This window comes from Pelophylax lessonae, assembly GCF_965119305.1.
Source record: "Pelophylax lessonae genome assembly, chromosome: 5".
In the NCBI taxonomy this organism is placed as follows: Eukaryota; Metazoa; Chordata; class Amphibia; order Anura; family Ranidae; genus Pelophylax; species Pelophylax lessonae.
Window position 1 is genome coordinate 320451030 of NC_138772.1, and position 21708 is coordinate 320472737.

The window sequence follows — 21708 nt, forward strand, 5'->3', positions numbered from 1 at the left end:
CTAAACAGCTTGCTTTCATTCCACGCCTGCTAACGTGATCACACTTATTTCCAAATCTAAATTCACTTAGTACCCAGTGACTAAAACTCATTATGCAAAGAAAATGTAAGATTTGGTGATGGAGTTTCTGACTTTTCTTCCGTTTCCTAAAATGTAAAATAAACTCTGAAGCCACTGTTTTAAATATTTTGAAATGAAATATACAGGAAAACAAAATCTTTGATATTGATTTAACTTGTTAGGGTAATGAAGTTCTGCATTTTATACCAGTCATCATTAGTTTTCTAATTTTATTTTTTAATTATGTGGGTCTTATATTTGTTTAATTATTCTGCATACCATCATAATCAAGTAATGTATTTTAAAAGGTAGGGTCTTCTAAAATAATTACTTTATTTTTTTATGTATTTAAAACCTTTCTCCAGTTAGTCACGCTAATATAAACAGCATTTACATCTGTCATTCATAGGAATCAACAAATCTGGAGTTTTTGTTTTTTAGAAATTTCAACAAAATCAGGAACTTTTTTGATGGTGAAAAAAAAACTCTCTCTCACTCACTCTGTATTTTGTGATGTGATTTTATTTTTTTATTATTGTATTCTTACCCTGTCTAGATGTATTCAGGGTGGCCATACTGTACAGTCCACGGCAAAGAACATGTTATACTGAACAGCAGTGGCGGCTGGTGCTCAAAATGTTTTTTTTGGGGGGGGGGGGGCCAAAACAGAAAAATGTTATAGGCATTGCTTTGCCGCAAAAAACGCTGTAAAACATTGCGTGACTTTGAGGTCACAAAAGTGTGAAAGGGGCCTTCAGTAATCAAGGTAAAGTGTTCCCCCTTCAATACAGATTGACCAGCGTGCCCCCTTTCAATGCAGACAGACCAGCGTGCCCCCTTTCAATGCAGACAGACCAGCGTGCCCCCTTTCAATGCAGAATGACCAGCGTGCCCCCTTTCAATGCGGAGAGATCATCGTGCCCCCTTTCAATGCGGAGAGATCATCGCGCCCCCATTCAATGCAGAGAGATCAGCGTGCCCCCTTTAATGCAGAGAGAGATCAGTGTGCCCCCTTTAATGCAGAGTGACACCCCCCCGAGACCAGTGCACTTACCTGCAGTGGCGGCGGCTTCTGCTCAGTCCCTCGGCGTCTCCTCGAGTCCTTCCGCCTCCTCCTCTGCCAATGGCATGGGGTTTGCCTTTCAGCCAATCAGGAAATTGGACCCACTTCCTGATTGGCCAGGAGGAGGATCCGTGTGACAATAGCGAATTTTCATTCGCTATTGCCAGACAATGGGTGGGCTCGGGGCGCACCACTCTGCGTCCCAGGTCCACCCTTTTCTGAAGCCTATTAGAGCCTCTGGCTCTAATCAGGTGATAAAAAAAAACCCCATTGAGCTCCATGCATCCGGCGCCCCGCATGCAGATTAGTGGGCCGGACGCATGGATAGGGGGGATGGCGCCCCTGTGCTTCCAACTCACCAGCCGCCACTGCTGAACAGAAATGTCATAACCAAACCAGAGAGGAAGTATTATTAGTATTTAAACTGTTCAGTACACTACTACTGCTACTACTAGGGCATAACAGAAGGACAATATTTATAGCACCTTGGGAAAACTAACTGATTTGTAGTACCTCTTGATGTTGGACCTTTTAACTTTTTACTTTGCTGTGCTAATAACTGACCTCCTGAATCTATGTAGTTCAACCTATTTTTACATCTTCATTTATTATCCTATTTACTATTTATCTAAATGTATTGGGCTCAGTTCACAATACTAACCTACCAGGAAAATTGTTCTTCTTTTCAAAGACGGTAGTTAATTTCAAGTTAAAGCCATTGAATTGAAAATATATGTTCATATGGCTGAAAATAAACATCCCTAAGCTTTCTGAATTATGTTTTTAGTTTTCCACTTTAAAGGATAAGTTCACCCTGCCAGAAAAAAAAATAAATGCCCATATTTTTGCAGAAAAAAAAAATATGCATTTATTTTTTTTTACTGCAGGAGCCTGGAAGTCTTTGCGCCCTTGATCATTTCAGACAAGCCCTGCAGCTTTCTGCCTGTACCGTCATATGGGTTGCCTGTTTGGAAGCTGCAAGGCCTGTGAAGGCTTATCAGCGCCCTCGCAGTTCAATAAGAATGAGCCCGGCATGGGCACGCTGTTTTTTAAATTGTGACAGCTGGTTTGAGGAGAAGATTCCCCACGCGCTTTCATACTGAGGGGGAGGATTGGGGGAACTGGCAGCAAGATATAGAACATCTTACATGTTCCAAAATGGCAACTTAGCCTTTACGGTGGAATTTGGATGCAGTGGCTGCACAGACACTGATGCTGGTCCTAATTTGACATCAATTCAGGTGTATGGCCTTGAATGTACTCTGACATCAGTAAGACTGCCTGCATGGGGATGCACGTAAAACCTGTATGGGTAAACCTGCCACATGGGCTTATGCTGTAGTATCCTCAAACACAAAGTGATGACCGCACTCTGATGTAAGTAAACATGTGAAGTTTATTCACCACTGTAAATCCAAGCTGGACATCAATACATCACGGACAAGGACAAAGGTTGACGCGTTTCACGAGTTTACACTCGCTTACATAACCACTATGCTGTAGTATGCCCTGTATAAACAAAGCCTAAAATGTTCTCTTCAACCCAGAAAACAAAACTGCACTTCCCAGCACACTTACCAGCTAGCCAGCTAAAAAAAATTACACTGTTCAGAAATTTGCAGTAAAAACCAAAGAAATCCAAAAGTAAGTAAAAAGCAGCCACTGTGTGTCAAGCTGAAGTTGCAATCTGTTCCAGTAACAGTTAAAGACTGTAACCAGTGTACACTTAGGGTGTCACTATAACAGGTGCATCTACCACCCAGGTGGTAGAGTAAACACTCTTACCAGAATGTATGGACTCGAATGGCAGCGAGTCAAACTTGCATATAGATGGAAATACCAGAATGTTGTTCAAAGTGATAATCCCTGAAGAACTGTCATCACAACTCTCCACAACGACTGATCCTCTTGTTTGATCATAGGCTTCTCATCCACTGACCCCCGCCATCCATACCTACCACAATACTTCCCTTTCGCCCAACTCCTGTATGTGCAGCCTTTTTTCTTATAGCTGACTCAGAGCATCCCCAGTCATCCATCCAGAGAAGAATGGGTACAGCGCTTATTTTCTTTCTTTTTAGTTTTAGATAAATTGAGATTAGTTAGAACCCCTGTTGGATTTTATTGCAGTCTGTAGCTTCATTGAGGTTATTTCCTCTCATTGGCCCTATTGACCACACAAGAAGGGGAATCCAGAGGCTTGTAACCCCTGCCATGCTCTGCTATATACAAGAGCCTTCCTTTCTGCCTTTGCTCCAGTAGAAGGGATTGTCCTTTTTTAATTATTATTATTTTTTTTTATTATGGTGACCACAAAGTACTTAAAGGTAACTCTTCCTACTGGTATCATTGACTGCAATAAAAACCTGATATAGGTTCTAACACTTTCACTCTATCAAGAACTAAAACGAGAAAAAAGATTGACTGGAGTTTGCCTTTGAAGTGTATTTAAAGACACACATTTTTTTACCTTCATGCATTCTATGCATGAAGTAAAAAACCTGTGTGCAGCAGCCCAGCCCCCCTGCCCAATACTTACCTAAGCCCCCTCTCCAACGATTTCCACGAGAGCCTTGCCTCTCCAGGGACTCACACTCCTGATTTGCTTTTGGCAGCAGCAGGATGCTCCTGCTGCTGTCAATCACAGCCAGTGAGCCAATCGGGGGGGGGGGGGGAGCTACGGCTCCATATTTGAATGGACACACAGAGCCACGGGTCAGGAGCGTTTCTGCTTTGGTGCCCCCAGAGCAAGCTGCTTGCTGTGGGGGCACCCAGCAGGAGGGAGTAGCCAGGAGCGCTAACGTGGGACCCGAGAAGAGGAGGATCTGGGCTGCTCTGTGCAAAACTTTTGCACAGAGCAGGCAAGTATAATATGTTTGTTATTAAAAAAAAAAACAATGCTTTAATATCACTTTAAATATAATCTACTAATTGTATCAGTGGTGAGCATAACTAACTCTTGTACTTGAATAAGGTTGAGCCTGTTACAAAAGCTGCTTTGGTTTGCTAGGCTGTTACTAAATGGCAGTAAGTGATAAATGGTATGCAGCTATTAAGTAAATGGCTGTTGACAGCTGTAACATCTCTTGGTCTAATTGCTAGGCGGTTGCATGTTTTCTATGTGGTAAGAGTTTCTGCTGTATTTTAGCACTTTCCTTACCCTTCTATTTCTAGTTGTAAGGTGAAACATTGGCTTCACACAAATGAAAGCTTTAGTTTTTACTTCAGAGCTGTAAAACTCCTGCAGTGTTTTAGTGTTATTTGTATTAAACAATTATTTTAGCTCAGCTGTGTTCAGATTCGCTGGGCCACCCACAGTGCTGAAGAGAGTATATGGCACGCAAGCCACCCAGAGAGGCTGATGTAATTTTTTTCATCTTTGCTTAAAGTATGGTCACTAGACCAGATAATACAGAGACTTTCTGCTGGCAGTGATCAAAACGGTCCAAAATACTTCCAGTTTTTCATCTTATTTTCATTTAGGTGAAGGAATAATTAGGATAATTTACTGGGAGAAAAATCGGAGCTATATACAAGTTGTATCAATGGCCTTTTATATAATGTTATCACAATAGCGCACTCGCAACCATAGAGGAAGTGTTTGTAGGACCAGAATGACTCCGTTTTGGGTGTCACTATTTATTGCCAGCATTTCCTTTTCAAAAACAAAAAATGTGCTCTTTAAAGAAGAACTCCTGGGGAATCAGGAGTTGGCGCAAAATGGGGAGCCCTTAAAATCCATCTAACACTCTAAAACTAAATCTAAATCTGAAACTTTGTTTTTGGTTTAGGGTACAGCAGTGCGGTTAACTGAAATAGTTTTTCCTGAAGACAACTGTAGCTGTGAAGTGGTGTTTTGCAAACATAAAATTAGAATTTTCTTGCATTACCAGAGCTTTTACTTTCTGTAATCAGGTGCAAGTACAACAGCAGATACACTGTTCCAAGAAGTACTTGGCAGGAAGGATAAAGCGGATTCCACTCGGAATGCTCTTAATGTTCTCCAGCGATTCAAATTTTTGTTTAACCTTCCACTCAACATTGAAAAGAACATTCAGAAGGTGAGTCTAGACAAATATATTGGATATAGGTTACGCTTTAATGTGCACCTGTATTAAATCACAATGCCATCAGCTAATTACACAGGCCAATAATGTAAAATGGGAGGGTATTTGGGATGTACCTTTTGCAGTTCTCCGCAAAAGTTATCTTTTGCAGTTTAAAATAATATTTAGGAGAAATTAAACACCCTACATTACTGAAATAGGAAAGAGGAGGTAGGACTATGAAAATGGAGATTGTTAGGATAATGTCCTTCTGACTGCATAACTGATTTTGTGATCATATTAAAATTTTATTGGCTGGGTTCACACTGGTGTGAATTGGATGTGGGTTTCCCTGTATCCAGTTTGCATGTCAGGAGACTGTGATCGGCTTTCAATGGAGCTGGTTCACACAGCTCCGGGACGACTGCGGAGCTGTTTGCAGAAGGTTCCTGTGCGTCTTCTGGTCCATTTCAGGTCTAAATTCAGTCTGAATTTGGACCTGAAACGTTGAACAGGGACGCACCAGATCCCCTGCTGCGAGCCGCTCCACTCACAGTGTGAGCCCAGCCTTAGGCTCGGTTCACATATACGCGAATTGGATGCATTTTAAACCACATCCAATTTGCATGATGTGAAATAACATTGATTTCCATTGAAGCTGTTCACATACATGCAGTGCGAATTTAAAGAGAGTCCAGTGCATTTTCTGAGCACTGCAGTGTGGTTCAGGTGCGAATTCCAGGCTCATTGAGTTATATGGGAACACGTGTTCAGTTGTGTTCAGTTGTGTTCAGGATTCAGTTCAGGATTTCAGCACAGATTGCTCTCCTACTACAGGAGTTCATACTATAGGTGTTCATACCCTTTCTTTATCTACTATGTATTGACCAGCACTGAAATCGCAGCTGTGACAAAAATCTGGTCCTTATCCTTGCAAATTCACATCAGAACTGCATCAAAAACGCACCTGAACCACTGAACAAATGCTTTTTTTATTCACAGTGAAAACGGACATACAATTTTCTTATTTATGCATTATATTCTTGACTCCATTATGTTTTTTTCATTCTCTTAGGGTGACTATGACGTTGTCATTAATGACTATGAAAAAGCAAAGTCCTTGTTTGGAAAGACTGAAGTTGAGGTTTTTAAAAAAGGTGAGAAATATAATTTGTCATTTTGCTAGGACATGTATATGGTTTATAATATAAAGCAAGCAGTCTTGGCCAAAATGCTATCTGCATGAAGTTGCATATTTTCCCTGCACCTGTGTTGATTTCCTATGGATAACCTGGTTTCCTCCAACTCTTCAAACAACATTCTGGTTGCTTAATTTGCTTATGTCTAAATTGTCCCTAGTATATGTGTGTATGCATGCAAGATAGGGATCATAGATTGTAAGCTCCTTGATGGCTGGAACTGATATGAATGTACAGCATATAAAGTGCAGTACTGATATTATTACCTGTAGTAAATTTAGGAGAACGTTAGATATTTTTTTTTTTGTCTAAACAATAACAATAAAAAAAATCACATGAAATGGTGACCTTTTTAAAGATTTCATCTTTGTTACTAGATTTGCTATCGGTCTTTGTTAGATTGTTTTTACTTTATTATACAAAACCTGGACCTTATGTGTTTTATTTTCCTTCAGTATATGCTGAAGTAGAAACCAGAATTGAAGCACTGAGGAAATTGCTTTTGGATAAGCTGTTGGAAACACCTTCCACTCTACACGACCAGAAACTCTACATCAGGTAAAAGCATTTACTATGCCTTACTCTTCAGTAGGAATGGGCTCAGGCATGTTCGGATCCTAGTCCCAACCCACCTGAGCAATCCCACCAGGAAGCCGTCACTGCACACCCCCAATCATGAGCAGCCTAGTCAGGACGGGAGTATGTGCAGCTGCAGGCTTGGAAATGCCTCACTGCCTATGTTTGGCGATGTGCAGTGATGGCTTCCTGTTGGGATTGTTCAGGTGGGTTGGGACTAAGATCTTAACATGCCTGAGCCCATCCCTACTCTTCAGGTTCAGAAAAACATGGTATGTATTAAATGCTGATCTTCCTGCACAGAGCCCTTAAAGTAATAGTAAAAGTTAGATTTTTTTTCTTTCAATAGCAAACTTGTCATACTTACCTGCTCTGTGCAATGGTTTTGAAAATAGTTGACAACGATTATGTTGATTAGTTGTTTCAGCCCTATTTTAGATTGTAGGAGACATCAGGATTTTTATCAGCATTGGTATTAGGTGGCATGTTGTGGATAATTTTAGTAATCATCCATAGCTTTCAAGTAAAAGTAAATTTGGAAACGTAGGTCCTTGGTGTCCAAAGTAGATTTGGTCCTGGACAAACAGACTAGCAAAAAGCGCCCCCCCCCCCCCCGCCTTCACCTGCTTCTTCTGTCTCCTCAGATCCAGAGTCTGATTTGGCCGCCCCGGACGCAAGTTATTCTTCGGGGTCTGCGTCCACTCACCCTGCGTGCTCGAATAGTGAGGCTGATTCCTCTGGTCCTCTAGCCGCACATAAAAAGGCGCTAGTGGATGCCTTGATTTTATTGGTGCGGGAAACCTTACATGTGGAAGATGCTACTAACGCACCATTAGAGGCGCGGGTCACCTTTTGGCACCCACAGGTCCTCCAAAGTGGAGAGGGTGTTCCCCTTTCTGCCTTCTTTGACCATATTATCTTAAAACAGCGGGGTCCCCAAAACCCACCTTTGCAATGCGGTACCCTTATGGGGAGTCTATCCCTAAAAAATGGACTGTACCTCCTGTAGTGGACTCCCTGGTTTCCAGGTTGAATAAAGCTACTGTAATACCGGTTGAAGAGTCCCTGGTTCTCAGATCCAGCTGATAGGAGGTCGGAGGCCTTGACTATGTTCACAGTGGCTGGGTCAGAACTTAGGCTGGTGTTTACTATCACCCTGATGTTACAAGCTATAACTGAATGGACCAAAATTTTACGCGGGGACCTGGAGGAGAAACCGCTCCCTCCTGCTTTTGTGGAGCTGGTGGATCAGTTGATCCAAGGGCTATAGTTCGTCTGTGACGCCTCTTTGGATTCCGCTCCCCTGATTTCTAGACTGTCTGTCTCAGCAGTGGTCCTGCAGCGCATTTATCTGGCTGAAATGCTGGTCTGCGGACCAGGTATCTAAGAAGGCTTTTTCCAATCTTCCATACGTGGGGGATCGCCTGTTGTAGCTTCCTTGGATGAAATCATCCTTACGTCCCTCAGGGTCTCAAGACAAGGGATCTAAACCCTTCAGGGCCTTCATGGAGGTTCCAAGAAGTCTTGGTCGGGCAACCCGAGAGGGGATTCTGCTAGCCCTGCGGATAAAAATTCCTCCGCATGAAGGGGTGCCCTTACCTGTGTCGGGATGGGGGGGGGGGACGTCTTCGCTGTTTTCTGGATCCATGGACCTTCCTAATCTAGGACAAGTGGGTCCACAAAGTTATTTGCTTCAGCTAGGATCTCTATGGAGCAGTGCAATACTTGTTACTCCAAGGGGTGATTGTTCCGGTTCCGACGCTGGAATGTTAAGGTTTCTACTCAAACCTGTTTACGGTTCCCAGGAAGGAGGGCAAGATGCGTCCAATTCTGGACCTCAAGACGCAAAACTGCTTTGTGCGGGTATAATAGTTCTCAATGGAATCCATTCGCACTGTGGTGGCATCCCTACATCAGAGGGATTTTCTCGCCTCCATCGACATCAAAGACTCCTACCTTCACATCCCCATATGTATTCACCCGTCAGCGCTTCCTCCACTTTGCCGTGGGCGAGGAGCATTATTAATTTGTGGCATTACCCTTTGGTCTCACTTCCGCTCCTCGGGTCTTAACAAAAGTATTAGGTCCGGTTCTGGCATTACTGCGCCAGCGGGGGATCGCAATACTGGGGTACCTGGACGATCTGCTTTTGCGAGCAGAGTCTTTGACTGCTCTGTTGGCCAACTTGGAGATTACTCTGCAAAGGCTGAGGGAGTTTGTTTGGATTCTGAATTTTCAGAAGTCTGCTCTTCTCTCATCCATGAGCCTGGACTATCTGGGTCTGACTCTGGATTCGGCCTCGGCCAGAGTGATCCTTCCTCTGGAAAAACTTCACAAGTTGCAGGAGGCAATTCGGCTTCTTCTGTCCAGCAGACGGTCATCTCTGCGGGCTTGCATGCTGGTGCTGGGCCTGATGGTGTCTACCTTCGAGGCGGTCCTGTTTGCACAGTTACATACGGGATCTCTGCAAAAGGAGATTCTGATGAAGTGGAACAAGGATCCTCAGTCTCTGGACGATCTGATCTTGTAGAGCCGAAACATGAGGGGGTGTCTGGTACAGATCCAATCAGACAATGCCACGGCCGTGGCCTATGTCAGTCACCAAGGGGGCATAAGAAGTGTTCTGGCGGCTCTGGAAGTAGCTGGCATTCTCTGCTGTGCACATTCCAGGAGTGGAAAATTGGCAGGCAGACTATCTCAGTCGACAGGCATTAGACCAAGGAGAATAGTAACTTCATTCAGAGATGTTCCATCAGTTGTGTCTCTGGTGGGGGATGCCCGTGGTGGATCTGTTGGCCTCTCGCCTCAACAGAAAAGTACAGAGGCTTGTGGCACGGTCTCAGGATCCTCTAGCCGACGCCACAGACGCCTTAGTGGCTCCCTGGAGTCAGTATCGTCTTATATACCACTTTCCTCCTCTCAAGCTCCTGCCGAGACTCCTGCGCAGGATCGAGCCTAAATGGATTCTGGTGCATCCTTAGTGGCTCCAGACTGGACTCGCCGGTCCTGGTATGTTGATCTGGTATGGCTGGTCGCCGATGCTCCTTGGAGACTGCCTCTCAGGGAAGATCTGCTGTCCCAAGGACCGATCTTCCATCCTGCTTTACAGTCGCTGGCTTTGATGGCTTAGCTGTTGAAAGCCAGGTGCTGAAGGATAGAGGGTTGTCTGAATCAGTGATTCCTACACATTTAACAGCTAGAAAATCTACTTCCGGGAAGTACTTGGAAGACGTACGTTGCGTGGTGTGAATCCCTGTGGGTTCACCCTCGCTTCTTTTCAGTGCCTCGGATCTTGGCCTTCCCCCCAGTTAGGGGTCGAGCAGCGTCTGGCCTTGAGTACCATCAAAGCCCAGGTCTCTGCCTTGGCAATTTTCTTTCAATGTTTGTTGGCCACACACTCCTTGGTGCGTACTTTTCTCCAGGGAGTTAGACACTTGGTTCCCCCAGTGCGGTCTCCCTTGCCGCCGTGGGACCTCAATTTGGTGTTGCCAGTTCTCTAGAAACCTCCCTTTTGAAAATATTTGGGAGATTCCCCTGCTTACGTTGTCCCAAAGGGTGGCCTTTTTGGTGGCTATTTTGCGTGCAGGTTGTCTTAGCTGGCGGCACTGTCTTGTGGTTCACCTTACCTAGTTGTTCACAGGGATAAGATGGTTCTTCAGCATGTCCATCGTTCCTTCCAAAGGTCGTCTCCGATTTTCATCTGAATGAAGACATTGTGTTGCTCTCCCTGTGTCCCAAGCCTAAGCTTTCTAAGGAAGTTGCCTTGCATTCCCTAGATGTGGTTTGGGCAATTAGAGTGTACCTGGCAGCTACGAGTTGTTTCGGAAGTCAGACTCTATTTGTCCATACGTATGGACCTCGCAAGGGACTGGCTGCTTCTGCTGCAATTATTTCCAGATGCATCAGACAGACTGTGGTTCAGGCTTATTATATAAAGGGTCAGGTTCCTCCTTTCCCTGTCAGGGCGCGCTCTACTTGGGCGCTTAGTGCCTCATGGGCCTTCCGTCATCATGCGACAGTGGTGCAGGTTTGCAAGGCGGCCACCTGGTCGTCTGTACACACATACACAAAGTTTTATAAAGTGGATATGTTCTCATCTGCGGATGCTTCTTATGGCCGCAAAGTTTTGCAGGCTGCTATTTAGAGGACTTGCCCCCTTTGAGGGTGTTTTTTTCAGGTGAGCTCCAGTTGTTATTAGTTGAGCTCCAAGTTACCTGGTTGGCTATGTTTAGCCTTGGGGAAGTTTGTTTTCCGCTCTTCCCACCCCTCATGTTTGACACTGCTTTGGGATGTCCCTACGGTCATGAAGAGGAAGAGCTATATCCATCAATGAACAAAAGAGAAAATGGGATTTTTTGACTTACGGTAAAATCAATTTTTCTGATGTTTATTGACGGACACAGCGCCCACCCCTCTTTGGAGTTGTTTTTTTTTTAACTTCTGACACTGCTTGTTACAAAACTGAATATCTATAGCGGGAAGTGGGAGTACACCCCCAGGGACTGCCCAATAGGCGTGCTCAAGCTTTTTTCTCTGCCTAGTGTCCTACTCCTGTAGGCGGCAGTATAACCCTAAGGTCATGAAGATGAGGAGCGGTGTTCGTCAATGAACATCAGAAAAACTGATTTTACAGTAAGTTAAAAATACAATTTTTTTAAAGTGCTCAGAACCCCTAGAAGTCACAACAACATTATAAAAACATGAATATTTTATTATAAACAATTAAAATCCAGATTCATAAAAGTATCACAATGTGCATGATCAATAACCTCTAGATATGTTGCTTTTTTTACCTCTGTCAATAAAGCAGACCTCCTACCATACGCATGTGCAGGATTGTACACGCTGACAAGTATAAATCAAAGAAGCATATGTAAGATACTCTTTGTTTTATAAGAGGTTCTGCAAATGTAGAAATCAAGGGGAACATCCAAATATTTTTTTTATTTTTAATGTATAAAAACAATAAATTGCATAGAGTACAACCTAAGTCCTTTTTTTTTTTGTGAAAGGGCAGGCTGCTTATTGCAGAAGGGACATGCAATGTCTCTTCAGCAATAACCTAAACCTTCCTGCCGGTTTGCTGTCTTCCTTAGAATGTATCCAAAACATAAAAAATAATAAAAAAAATCTATAAATAAAAATATATTGTCCGGGAGTTCTGCCCTCTCTATTGAATATAGAGGTCTTACCCCTAAAAGTGATGGGGGTGTGTATAATCAATGAACAAGCATAGTAATAGAGGCATTTCAAGCCTGTCAATCAAAATAAGTAAAACTGGCTGCCACCACATTTAAGAGCTGGTAAGCTGCAGTATTTCATTCTTGTTTTGGGCTTAGATAAAATACCCCAAGACAGTAAGACCTGTTGACCTTTTGTTCCCGTTATGTTTTTGCAGATATCTGTCGGAACTCCATGCTCCAGGTGATCCAGCTTGGCAGTGTATTGGCGCACAGCACAAATGGATTGTTCAGCTTATGCACAACTGTAAAGATGGCTATGTGAAAGAAATAAAAGGTAATTATAAAAAAAATAACCCATTGCACATAAAAAGACACCACCTGTTGGTCTGTCAACCCAAAACTATACTTATCGTATTTGCCGGCGTATAAGACGACTGGGCGTATAAGACGACCCCCAACTTTTCCAGGTAAAATATAGATTTTGGTATATACTACCCCTCTTCCAACACACACCAAATACAAATTAAAAAAGCATCACATTTGATTTCAATATGGTCAATATTTTAATATTTGATTTCAAACTATGACCCAATAGTTAGAGGATAATATATTTGGCAAGTTTTAACTCAGGAAACAAAATAAAAAATGGCCCCTGATCTCAGTGACAGTGTTTTTTAATTTTTGAATGCATGTTTGAATTCAGCATCCTGTCTGTAATGCAAAGATATTTTTGCTTTCTGTACACAACAAGCCCTTCCACATTTATATAGTGTGATCCAGCACCTAGATGCTATCTATGATTAAAAATACCATATGCCCGGGGTATGCAAAAAAGAGATAGAGAGAGAGAGAGAGCAGCCATGTGACCAGAAAAACATGCCTCTTTCACCTGCCTGGCCCGCCATTGTATCCTGTTCCCGTACCTTCTTCTCTGCCTCTCAGATCTCGCGCATGCGCGCCTGCACCCCTTTACTGCAGTCCTCGGGAGCGAGACACAGAGAAGGAGGTACGGTAATAGGATACAAGGGGGGGGGGGGGCAGACGGGTGAAAGAGGCATACCATAGTCTCTGAGACAGGGAGGGCTTGGAAGCAGGGAGAGCCAATCCAAGCAGGCATACCGTGGCCCTTTTTGAGTCCCCCCCTACCGCATAGTTCAGTCGGCTCCGAAGTTTCAGCATCCGCCCTATAAGACGATACCCGGCGTATAAGACGACCCCCGACTTTTGAGAAGATTTTCCTGGGTTAAAAAGTCGTCTTATACGCCGGAAAATACGGTATGTCAGTTTTTCAAAGATGGGGAAGAATTAAATAAACAATTTCATAATATCCATTAGTTATTGTGATTGTGAAATTTTTGCTCTTTAGTTTACAGAACTGTGCTTCTGTGGCCATAACAGGTGTGGCCATAACAGAGCGTTCTAACTTTCCCACGTTGAAATAAAATTTTTGTTTAAATCATGGAGAAAGGAACAAGAGGAGCGGGAAAACCAAAACTCCAAGTGGGGCAGAAACAGAGCAAAAAATGACCACTTGAGTTCCCAAGAGAAGTATAAAGCCAGACTTGGCTACCAAACTCCTAATAAAATGTATCTCTAAGTTATTTTGTTCAGACAAAATAACAACTCCCTCTCCACCTCCACTCTTATGCCCCATACACATGTGCAGATTTGTCTGCAGACTTACCAAAACCATATAATATGAGGTCAAACCTAAACACTTTCAATTTGTATGCAATCCGGCAGGCCCTTGCACTACATAGAAAAGGTAAGTCTGCAGGCAAAAGTCTGCAGATAATCTGCACGTGTGTATGGGGCATTAGTGATGAGCCTTATTGCGGCGGACATACACAGTAATTGTTACCAGCAATGTGTTATGGTCTGCATTCTATAGAATGCCTAGGAAATCTGAAGAATGCCAAATTTGGGAAGGCAAAGTATAAAACACTTAAAAATTAGAACTATAGGCATAACTTTTTTTCACTTTTGAATAGAGTAAGGGAGGGTTATAATCCCTGTAAGGTTTATGTTTGCCATTTTTGTCCCATTGGGGAGATGTAATTTAATTTATTGTCCCATAGCGTAAACAGGAAATGAGAAAAAATCCCTGCAAATTAAGGGAATCTCTTGGGGACCCCCAGGTCACCAGAACCAATGTCCCCTTTGGAAGATTTCCCCTCTGTTACTTTTCTGGGGACAACCAAAAATGTGGGATTTTCTTTTACTTTCATGTTTAATGATGATGGTAAATAGGACAAATAAAGAGGGAGAATCTCCCTAATAGGGGCACAGACTGCGATAAAAAAAATTTACAGTTGTTCTAATCCATCCCCCCTCTATCCAAAACTAAAAAAGGTTTTTCCTTTAGTTATACTTTAACACTTTTTCTAGACATTCTTTGCAATGCCAAAAGGCAAACTGGCAAAGTATAACATTTCCCACCAGTGACGTTTTTATTGTCATGTTGTATAGAATGTCTAGGTAATGTGTAAACATAGGCATCTTAGGGAATGCCTTGGAAACCTATAGAACGCCGAATATAAGATGTCAAAGTAAGAAAATACAAATTTGCAAGCATTGTATGCAATGCCAAAAGGCAAACCGGCAATGTATAAAATGCTTGCGCTAGTGTTTTTTTTTTTTGTCATGTTGTATAAAATGCCTAGGAAATCTATTTGTATAGAATGCCTCGAAATAGGGACGTTGAAGTACGAAATGCTCTATATTGCACACGTTTCCTAGGCATTCTATGCAAAGCCAAAAGGTAAACCGGCAAGGTAGAAAATGCAAGCGCTAGTGACATTATTATTTCACTTCTGCCATTTGAACTTCTCTGTTAGGCAGAGACAAATTTCCACAGTAGACACTAGGGCCATACTGTGCTGTATGAGAATAGTGGAGCAAGGTGTAATATCCAGGCAAGATTTACAGAATGGTAAAGAGCTACAAAGATTCTATGAAGAACTATCTGAAGTGCTAGCCAATGCTGCTAAAAACAAGTGTAAAAAAGTGTTTTCTCTTTTGTTCATTGACAGACACAGTTATTCATCTTTTTAACTACGTGGGTTATGCTGCCCCCTGGCGATTTTTTTTCTTTTAATATGGAATTTTTTCCTATTTTGTTCATGTGAAAATCTACAATCAACTGCCGAACTGGGTGACAGACCGGATAATCTAGATCCAGAGGGGCCCCCCAGTCTGGCCATTGAGCGCGTGCAGACCTTAGCTCCACGCTAGGTCGGCCGTGACATAGCCTCACTAGTACAGGGGCTGGCGTGCGGGTTTAACGTCTCATGGGGACGTCTTTTCCCTGGCTTTGACCTGAGTCGCAGCGTTCCTCCTGGCTGACAGCACCCACATTCTGATGAATCGGTGGTCTATCCGGAGCGGGGCCCTCCCGGTTCCTGGTGTGGTAAGTAGCTGTCCACCCTCTACCCCTTAAGGATTTTAGGTGGACGTGGGCCCCTCCCTGTGGTGGTTGGACCCCGGGTTCCGCTCCTTCCCATGCAGTGCCCCCACCCTTTCTCGGTGGTCCTCTGCGGCCTTGTAACCCCCCCCCCACCATGGGGTGGATATACCCTTTTAGGTTGGTCTGGGGTGTCGAGATGGGGGTGGGGGGAGCGTGCTGCTGGTGACCAGACGATCAATATTTGGGAGGGGGTTGGGCCTGGCAGGGCCCACCTTCCTGTTGGGATCATTTTTGAGCTTCTGGGGTCCCCCCCAGGAGCCACGCGGTGCCGCTATTTTCCTGAAGCCTTTTGTTCTATAGATCAGTGGCCATGTTTGTGTAGCCTTGGCTGCCATTTTCTTGTGGTTTCCCATTGAAAATAGTGAAGGGCCATGTTTTTGCAGCTGGATGGGTGGTGATTCGGTGTTGGGAGCCCTTCCGTAGTCCCTAGTGCTGACTCCTGGGTCTTTCCTTTCCTGATCACCGCATGGTGTGCAGTTAGATTGGTGCTGTGAGTGCCTGATCGGTGGTGATGAGTTTTTTTGAGGGGTTTTCTCTCCCTCTCTCTGCTGTAGCAGTGGATGTCCTCTGTGCTGGGCCTTGTGGTGTCACCAGCATGGTGGGGTGTCCCTTGCAGTGTTACACACATTTTTTTGTGTGGGTTCCCCTCTCCACTAATTGAGTCCCTGGAGCACATCCCCACCTGATCCCCTTTCAGAGGCTGTCGGACCCTCCGGGTCCCAACAACTGACTGCACCGACTGCGATCCTGGAGTCCTTGGTGTCCAAGGTGGGTTTGGTCCTGGGAAAACGGGCTAGCAAAAAGCAGCCTCTGCCTTCACCTGCTTCCTCTGCCTCATCAGATCCTGAATCTGATTCGGTCGCCGTGGATGCGAGTTACCCTTCAGAGTCTGCGTCCACGCACCTTGTGTGCTCAGATAGTGAGGATGATTCCTTTATCCTCACTGCCTTTGTGGAGCTGGCAGATCAGTTGGTCCAGGAGCTACAGTCTCCCTTGATATGTAGACTGTCTGTCTCAGCAGTGGTCCTGCGGCATACTATCTGGCTGAAATGCTGCGGACCAGACTTTTAAGAAGGCCTTATCCAATCTTCCATTTGTGGGGCATCGCCTGTTTGGAGCTTCCTTGGATGACATTATCAAAGGCCTCACAGGAGGGAAGAGTACTTTTCTTCCACAGGCTTTCAAGCGTAAGGAACCCCATCACAGACAGTGGCCTTTTTTTCGGCCCATAAGGGGTGATTGTTCCGGTTCTGACATCATAAAATTTTCAAGGTTTTTACTCAAACCTGTTTTTTGCAGTTCCCAGGAAGGAAGGCAAGGTACGTCCAATCCTGGACCTCAAGGCGCTAAACTGCTTTGTGCGGTTACAGAAGTTCCTAATGGAGTCTATTCGCACGGTAGTGGCATCAATACACCAGGGAGATTTTCTTTCTTCTATCGACATCAAGGACACCTACCTTCAGATCCCAATATGTGCCAGTCACCAGCGCTTCCTCCTCTTTGCCGTGGGCGAGGAGTATTATCAGTTTGTGGTGTTAATGCCGACGAAGGGGCACGCATGCCCCGAACGCTAGCACAGCCCCGCTTCCACCGGATGTGATTAGGGAGACCAGGAAGTGCCAGAAGTCACTGACACAGCCAGGACCCAGGGCTGTCTACAACTCTCCTGCCTCCCCTGCAGCGGATCGGATGACTTGCTGTAAAGCCTGCATTCCTATCACTCATGTAGGTGCATTACCTTTTATGCCAATAAAGGATTGTTTAATTACTGCACTCAGGTGGCCTGCTCTGTTCTCTCTTTTTTATCAGTTTGTGGTGTTACCCTTTGGTCTCACCTCCGCTCCTCGGGTCTTCATAAAAATTTTGCCCCGGTGCTAGCATTGTTGCATCAATGGGGGATGGCGGTACTGGGGTACCTGGACGATCTGCTTTTGTGAGAAGTGTCTCCGACTGCTCTAATGAACAACCCAGAGATTACTCAGTGAACTCTGAAGGAATTTGTTTGGATTCTGAACCTTCAGAAGTCTACTCTGGTTCCATCCACAAAATTGGACTATCTTGGTCTGACTCTGGACTCGATCTAAACCAGGGCGTTTATTCCCCTGACAAAACTCCAAAAATTCCAGGAGGCAATTCAGCTTATGCTGTCCAGCAGACAGTCATCTCTTCGGACTTACTTGCGGGTGCTGGGCCTGATGGTGTTTGCCTTCAAGACGGTTCTGTTTGCACAGTTCCACACAAGCTCTCTAGACAACCTGATCCTGTACGAGAGGGTCCCTGATTTGGTGGCTTCGTTCTCCTGCACTTCGTCAGGGAAAAAAATGTCTTCCCCTCTACTGGATGGTCGTTGCCACGGATGCCAGCCTGTCCGGGTGGGGAGGCGTCCTCGACACAGATTGTGCTCAGAGGGTCCAGACTCAAGAAGAGTCCAGGCTACTGATCAATGTGTTGGAACTCCGAGCGATCAGACTTTGTCTGGATCATTGGACTATTTGTCTTCAGGGGTGTCCGGTACGAATTCAGTCGGACAATGCCACAGCCATGGCTTATATCAATCACCAAGGGGGGGCACAAGAAGTGTCCTGGGGGCTGTGAAAGTAGCCAGTATTCTAGGGTGGGCAGAATGTTTCGATCCAGCCCTCTCCGCTGTGCACATTCAAGGGGTGGAAAATTGGCAAGCGGATTACCTCAGTCGACAGGCTTTGGACCAGGGGGAATAGTCACTTCATCCGGAGGTGTTTCATCAGTTGTGTCTCCGGTGGTGTACTCTTGAGGTGGATCTGTTGGCCTCTCATTTCAACGAGAAAGTACAGAGGTTTGTGGCACGGTCTTGGGATCCTCTAGCTGATGCTACAGACGCCTTAGTGGCTCATTGGAGTCAGTATCGTCTGATTTTCTCCTTTCCTCCTCTCAAACTTCTGCAGAGACTCCTGCGCAGGATCGAGGCAGAGGGGGTTTTGGTCTTTCTAGTGGCTCCAGACTGGCCTCACAGGTCTTGGTACGCCGATCTGGTACTGCTGGTCACCGATGCTCCTTGGAGATTTCCTCTCAGGGAAGATCTGCTGTCCCAAGGGCCAATCTTCCTTCCTGCTTTACAGTCGCTGGCTTTAACGGCTTGGCTGTTGAAAGTAAGGTGCTGAAGGATAGAGGTTTGTCTGAATTGTTTGATTCCTACGCTCTTAAAGGCTAGAAAATCTACCTCTAGGAAGATTAAACATCGCACGTGGCTCGGATCTGGACTTTCCTCCAACAGGGGGTTGAGGAGCGCCTGGCCTTGATTACCATCAAGGGCCAGGTTTCTGCCTTGGCGGTTTTCTTTCAATGTCCATTGGCCACACATTCCTTTGTGCGTACCTTTATCCAGGGAGTTCGACACTTGGCTCCTCCAGCATGGTCTCCATTGACGCTGTGGGACCTTCATTTGGTGTTGTCAGTTCTCCAGAAGCCTCCTTTTGAAAATATTCGGGAGGTTGCCCTGCTTATGTTGTCCCAGAAGGTGGTCTTTATAGCGGCTATTGCTTCTGAGCACAGGGTGTCGGAGCTGGCGGCGCTGTCCTGTCGTTCACCTTACCTGGTGATTCACAGGGATAAGGTGGTTCTTCGACCATGTCCGTCGTTCCTTCCAAAGGTCGTCTCTGATTTCCATTTGAATGAAGACATTGTGTTGCCTTCCCTATGTCCTAGGCCTAAACATCCTAAGGAAATTGCCTTGCATTTCCTGGATGTAGTTCGACAATCAGGGTGTACCGGGCAATCAGGATGTACCGGGCAATCAGGGTGTACAAGGCAGCTACATTTAGGAAGTCAAACTCACTATTTGTTCTCACGGATGGATCTCGCATAGTTGACTGCTTCTGCTGCAACCATTTCCAGATGGATCAGACAGACAGTGATTCAGGCTTATTCAATTAAGGGTCAGGTTCCTCCTTTCCCTGTTAATGCGTACTTTACTCAGGCGCATAGTGCCTCCTGGGCCTTCCGTCATCAGGCGTCAGTGATGCAGGTTTGTAAGGCGGCCACCTGGTCATCTGTGCATACGCTCACAAAGTTTTATAAGGTGGATGTATTGGCATCTGTGGGTGCTTCTTTTGGCCGCAAGGTTTTGCAGGCTGCTGTTTAGAGGATCTGGTCCTCCTTGAGGGTGTTTTTTTTTTTTTTTTTTCAGGTGAGCTCCAGTTTTTATGGTTGCGCTCCATGTTACCTGATTGGCTATGTTTAGTCTTGGGAAGTGTTTTGTTTTTTCTTGCTGCTCCGTCAATGAACGAAAGATGAAGAGCTGTGTCCGTCAATGAGCGAAACAGAAAATTGGGTTTTTGACTTACCGTAAAATCCATTTCTCTGATGTTCATTGACGGACACAGCACCCACCCTTCTATGGAGTTGGGTTTTTTCCTTTTGACACTGCTTGTAACAAAACTGAGTGGGAGTATATGCCCTAGGACTGCCCCATAGGCGTAGTCAAGGTATTTCCTGCCTAGTGTCCTAATCCTGTAGGGAGCAGCTAACCCACGTAGTCAAGAAGATGAAGAGCTGTGTCCGTCAATGTTAGTGAGCGATGTGAAAAGGCGAAGACCTCCACTAAGAAGCAATGATGTGATGCTGTCAGAAAACGAAAGTAAGTTGATTTATCCTGTTAGAAAAGGCGTCAGTGTTATCCAGTTTTACATCACGGACTGTGAGTTATTTAATGTACTTCAGAAGGCTCATGTGTCTATTAGGCCATGGAGGACGTGACAGAATGTTAAAAGAACTTTCACCCAAATACAAGAACATTACTTGTCATGATATTGAACTGTACATTCACCTTTGTGAGTCGTGCCAGAAAAAACAAGAAAGGCTTTAAAAAGTGTTGTGGTGAAGCCTATGATTTTTGTGAATTCAATTCCAGTTGTCAGATCGATCTTTGATTTTCGGTCCCATGCTGACAGAGAATACAAGTTTATGATGGTGTACCAAGATCAACTAAGTTTGTGGTTCTCAGGGCTCTGACATTAAAGAGAGTGGAAGAAGTAGCTCACAATCTTTTGGACATAATTACGTTGCTTGGAGCACCATTTATTCTACAGTCCAGCAACGGCAGACAATTTGCTAATAATGTGGTGATCAGCCTAAAGGAGTACTGGTTGAATTTGAAGATGGTCCATGGAAAGCCTCACCACTCACAAAGCCAGGCTAGTATCAAAAGAGCTAGTCTGGACATTGAAAATATGCTGTGTATTTGGATGCCAGATGAAAAAACTGACCAGTAAAGTGGGGAGACTACATGTCATCAAATTTTTGAAGAATCGGGCCTTTCATTCTGGGATATAGAGAACACCATTTGAAGCTCTCTTTGGCTGCACAGCTAAAATGGGTCTGGCGATGTCTTCCCTACCCCAAGATGTTTTACAAGACATACAAACTGAGGAACAACTAGAAAAAAAATACCGTATATACTCGAGTATAAGCCAAGTTTTTCAGCATGTTTTTTCATGCGGAAAATGCCCCCCTCGGCTTATACTCGAGTCATTGGCTAGAGTGTCTTTTTAAAAATGGCACTCGGCGCCATCATGTCGCTGCTCATGTGCCGCATGCCCGGGAATAGCCGAACGTGTTCGGCTTTTCCCGAGCCTCGGCAGCACATTTGCGGTGATGTATTGGCAGCGCCGGGTGACGCAATTTTTAAATCGAAGACGGCGCCTCACCGACAGGTAAGTGAGACGCCTCCGCAGCCCCTGCATTTCCTCATGCAGTGCTGCGGGCATGGTACAGGACATTCTCCTGTACCATGCCAGCAGCACTGCATCACCTGTGCCATGCCTATAAATACTGTGCCATGCCTGTACATACTGTGCCATGCCTATAAATACTGTGGCATGCCTATACCATCACCTGTGCCATGCCTATAAATACTGTGCCATGCCTGTACATACTGTGCCATGCCTATAAATACTGTGCCATGCCTATACCATCACCTGTGCCATGCCTATGCCATGCCTGTACCATGACCTGTGCCATGCCTGTACCATCACCTGTGCCCTGACCTGTGCCATGCCCTTACCATGACCTGTGCAATGCCTGTACTATGACCTGCGCCATCTCCTGTACCATGCCCACAGCCCCTGTTTTGGGTCCA

At 44.9% G+C, this 21708-nt stretch overlaps 1 protein-coding gene across 2 annotated transcripts in view; it reads left to right on the plus strand.

Moving 5' to 3' along the window:
* The window catches only part of EXOC2 (exocyst complex component 2), a 366356-nt gene that overhangs the window by 135377 nt on the left and 209271 nt on the right, over positions 1-21708 (plus strand). For both annotated transcript variants that reach the window (XM_082258649.1, XM_082258650.1), the window contains exons 7-10: positions 5039-5184; positions 6245-6326; positions 6824-6926; positions 12343-12461. In XM_082258649.1, coding sequence (XP_082114775.1) covers positions 5039-5184; positions 6245-6326; positions 6824-6926; positions 12343-12461 — 450 coding nt within the window. The remainder of the gene's footprint in view (positions 1-5038; positions 5185-6244; positions 6327-6823; positions 6927-12342; positions 12462-21708) is intronic.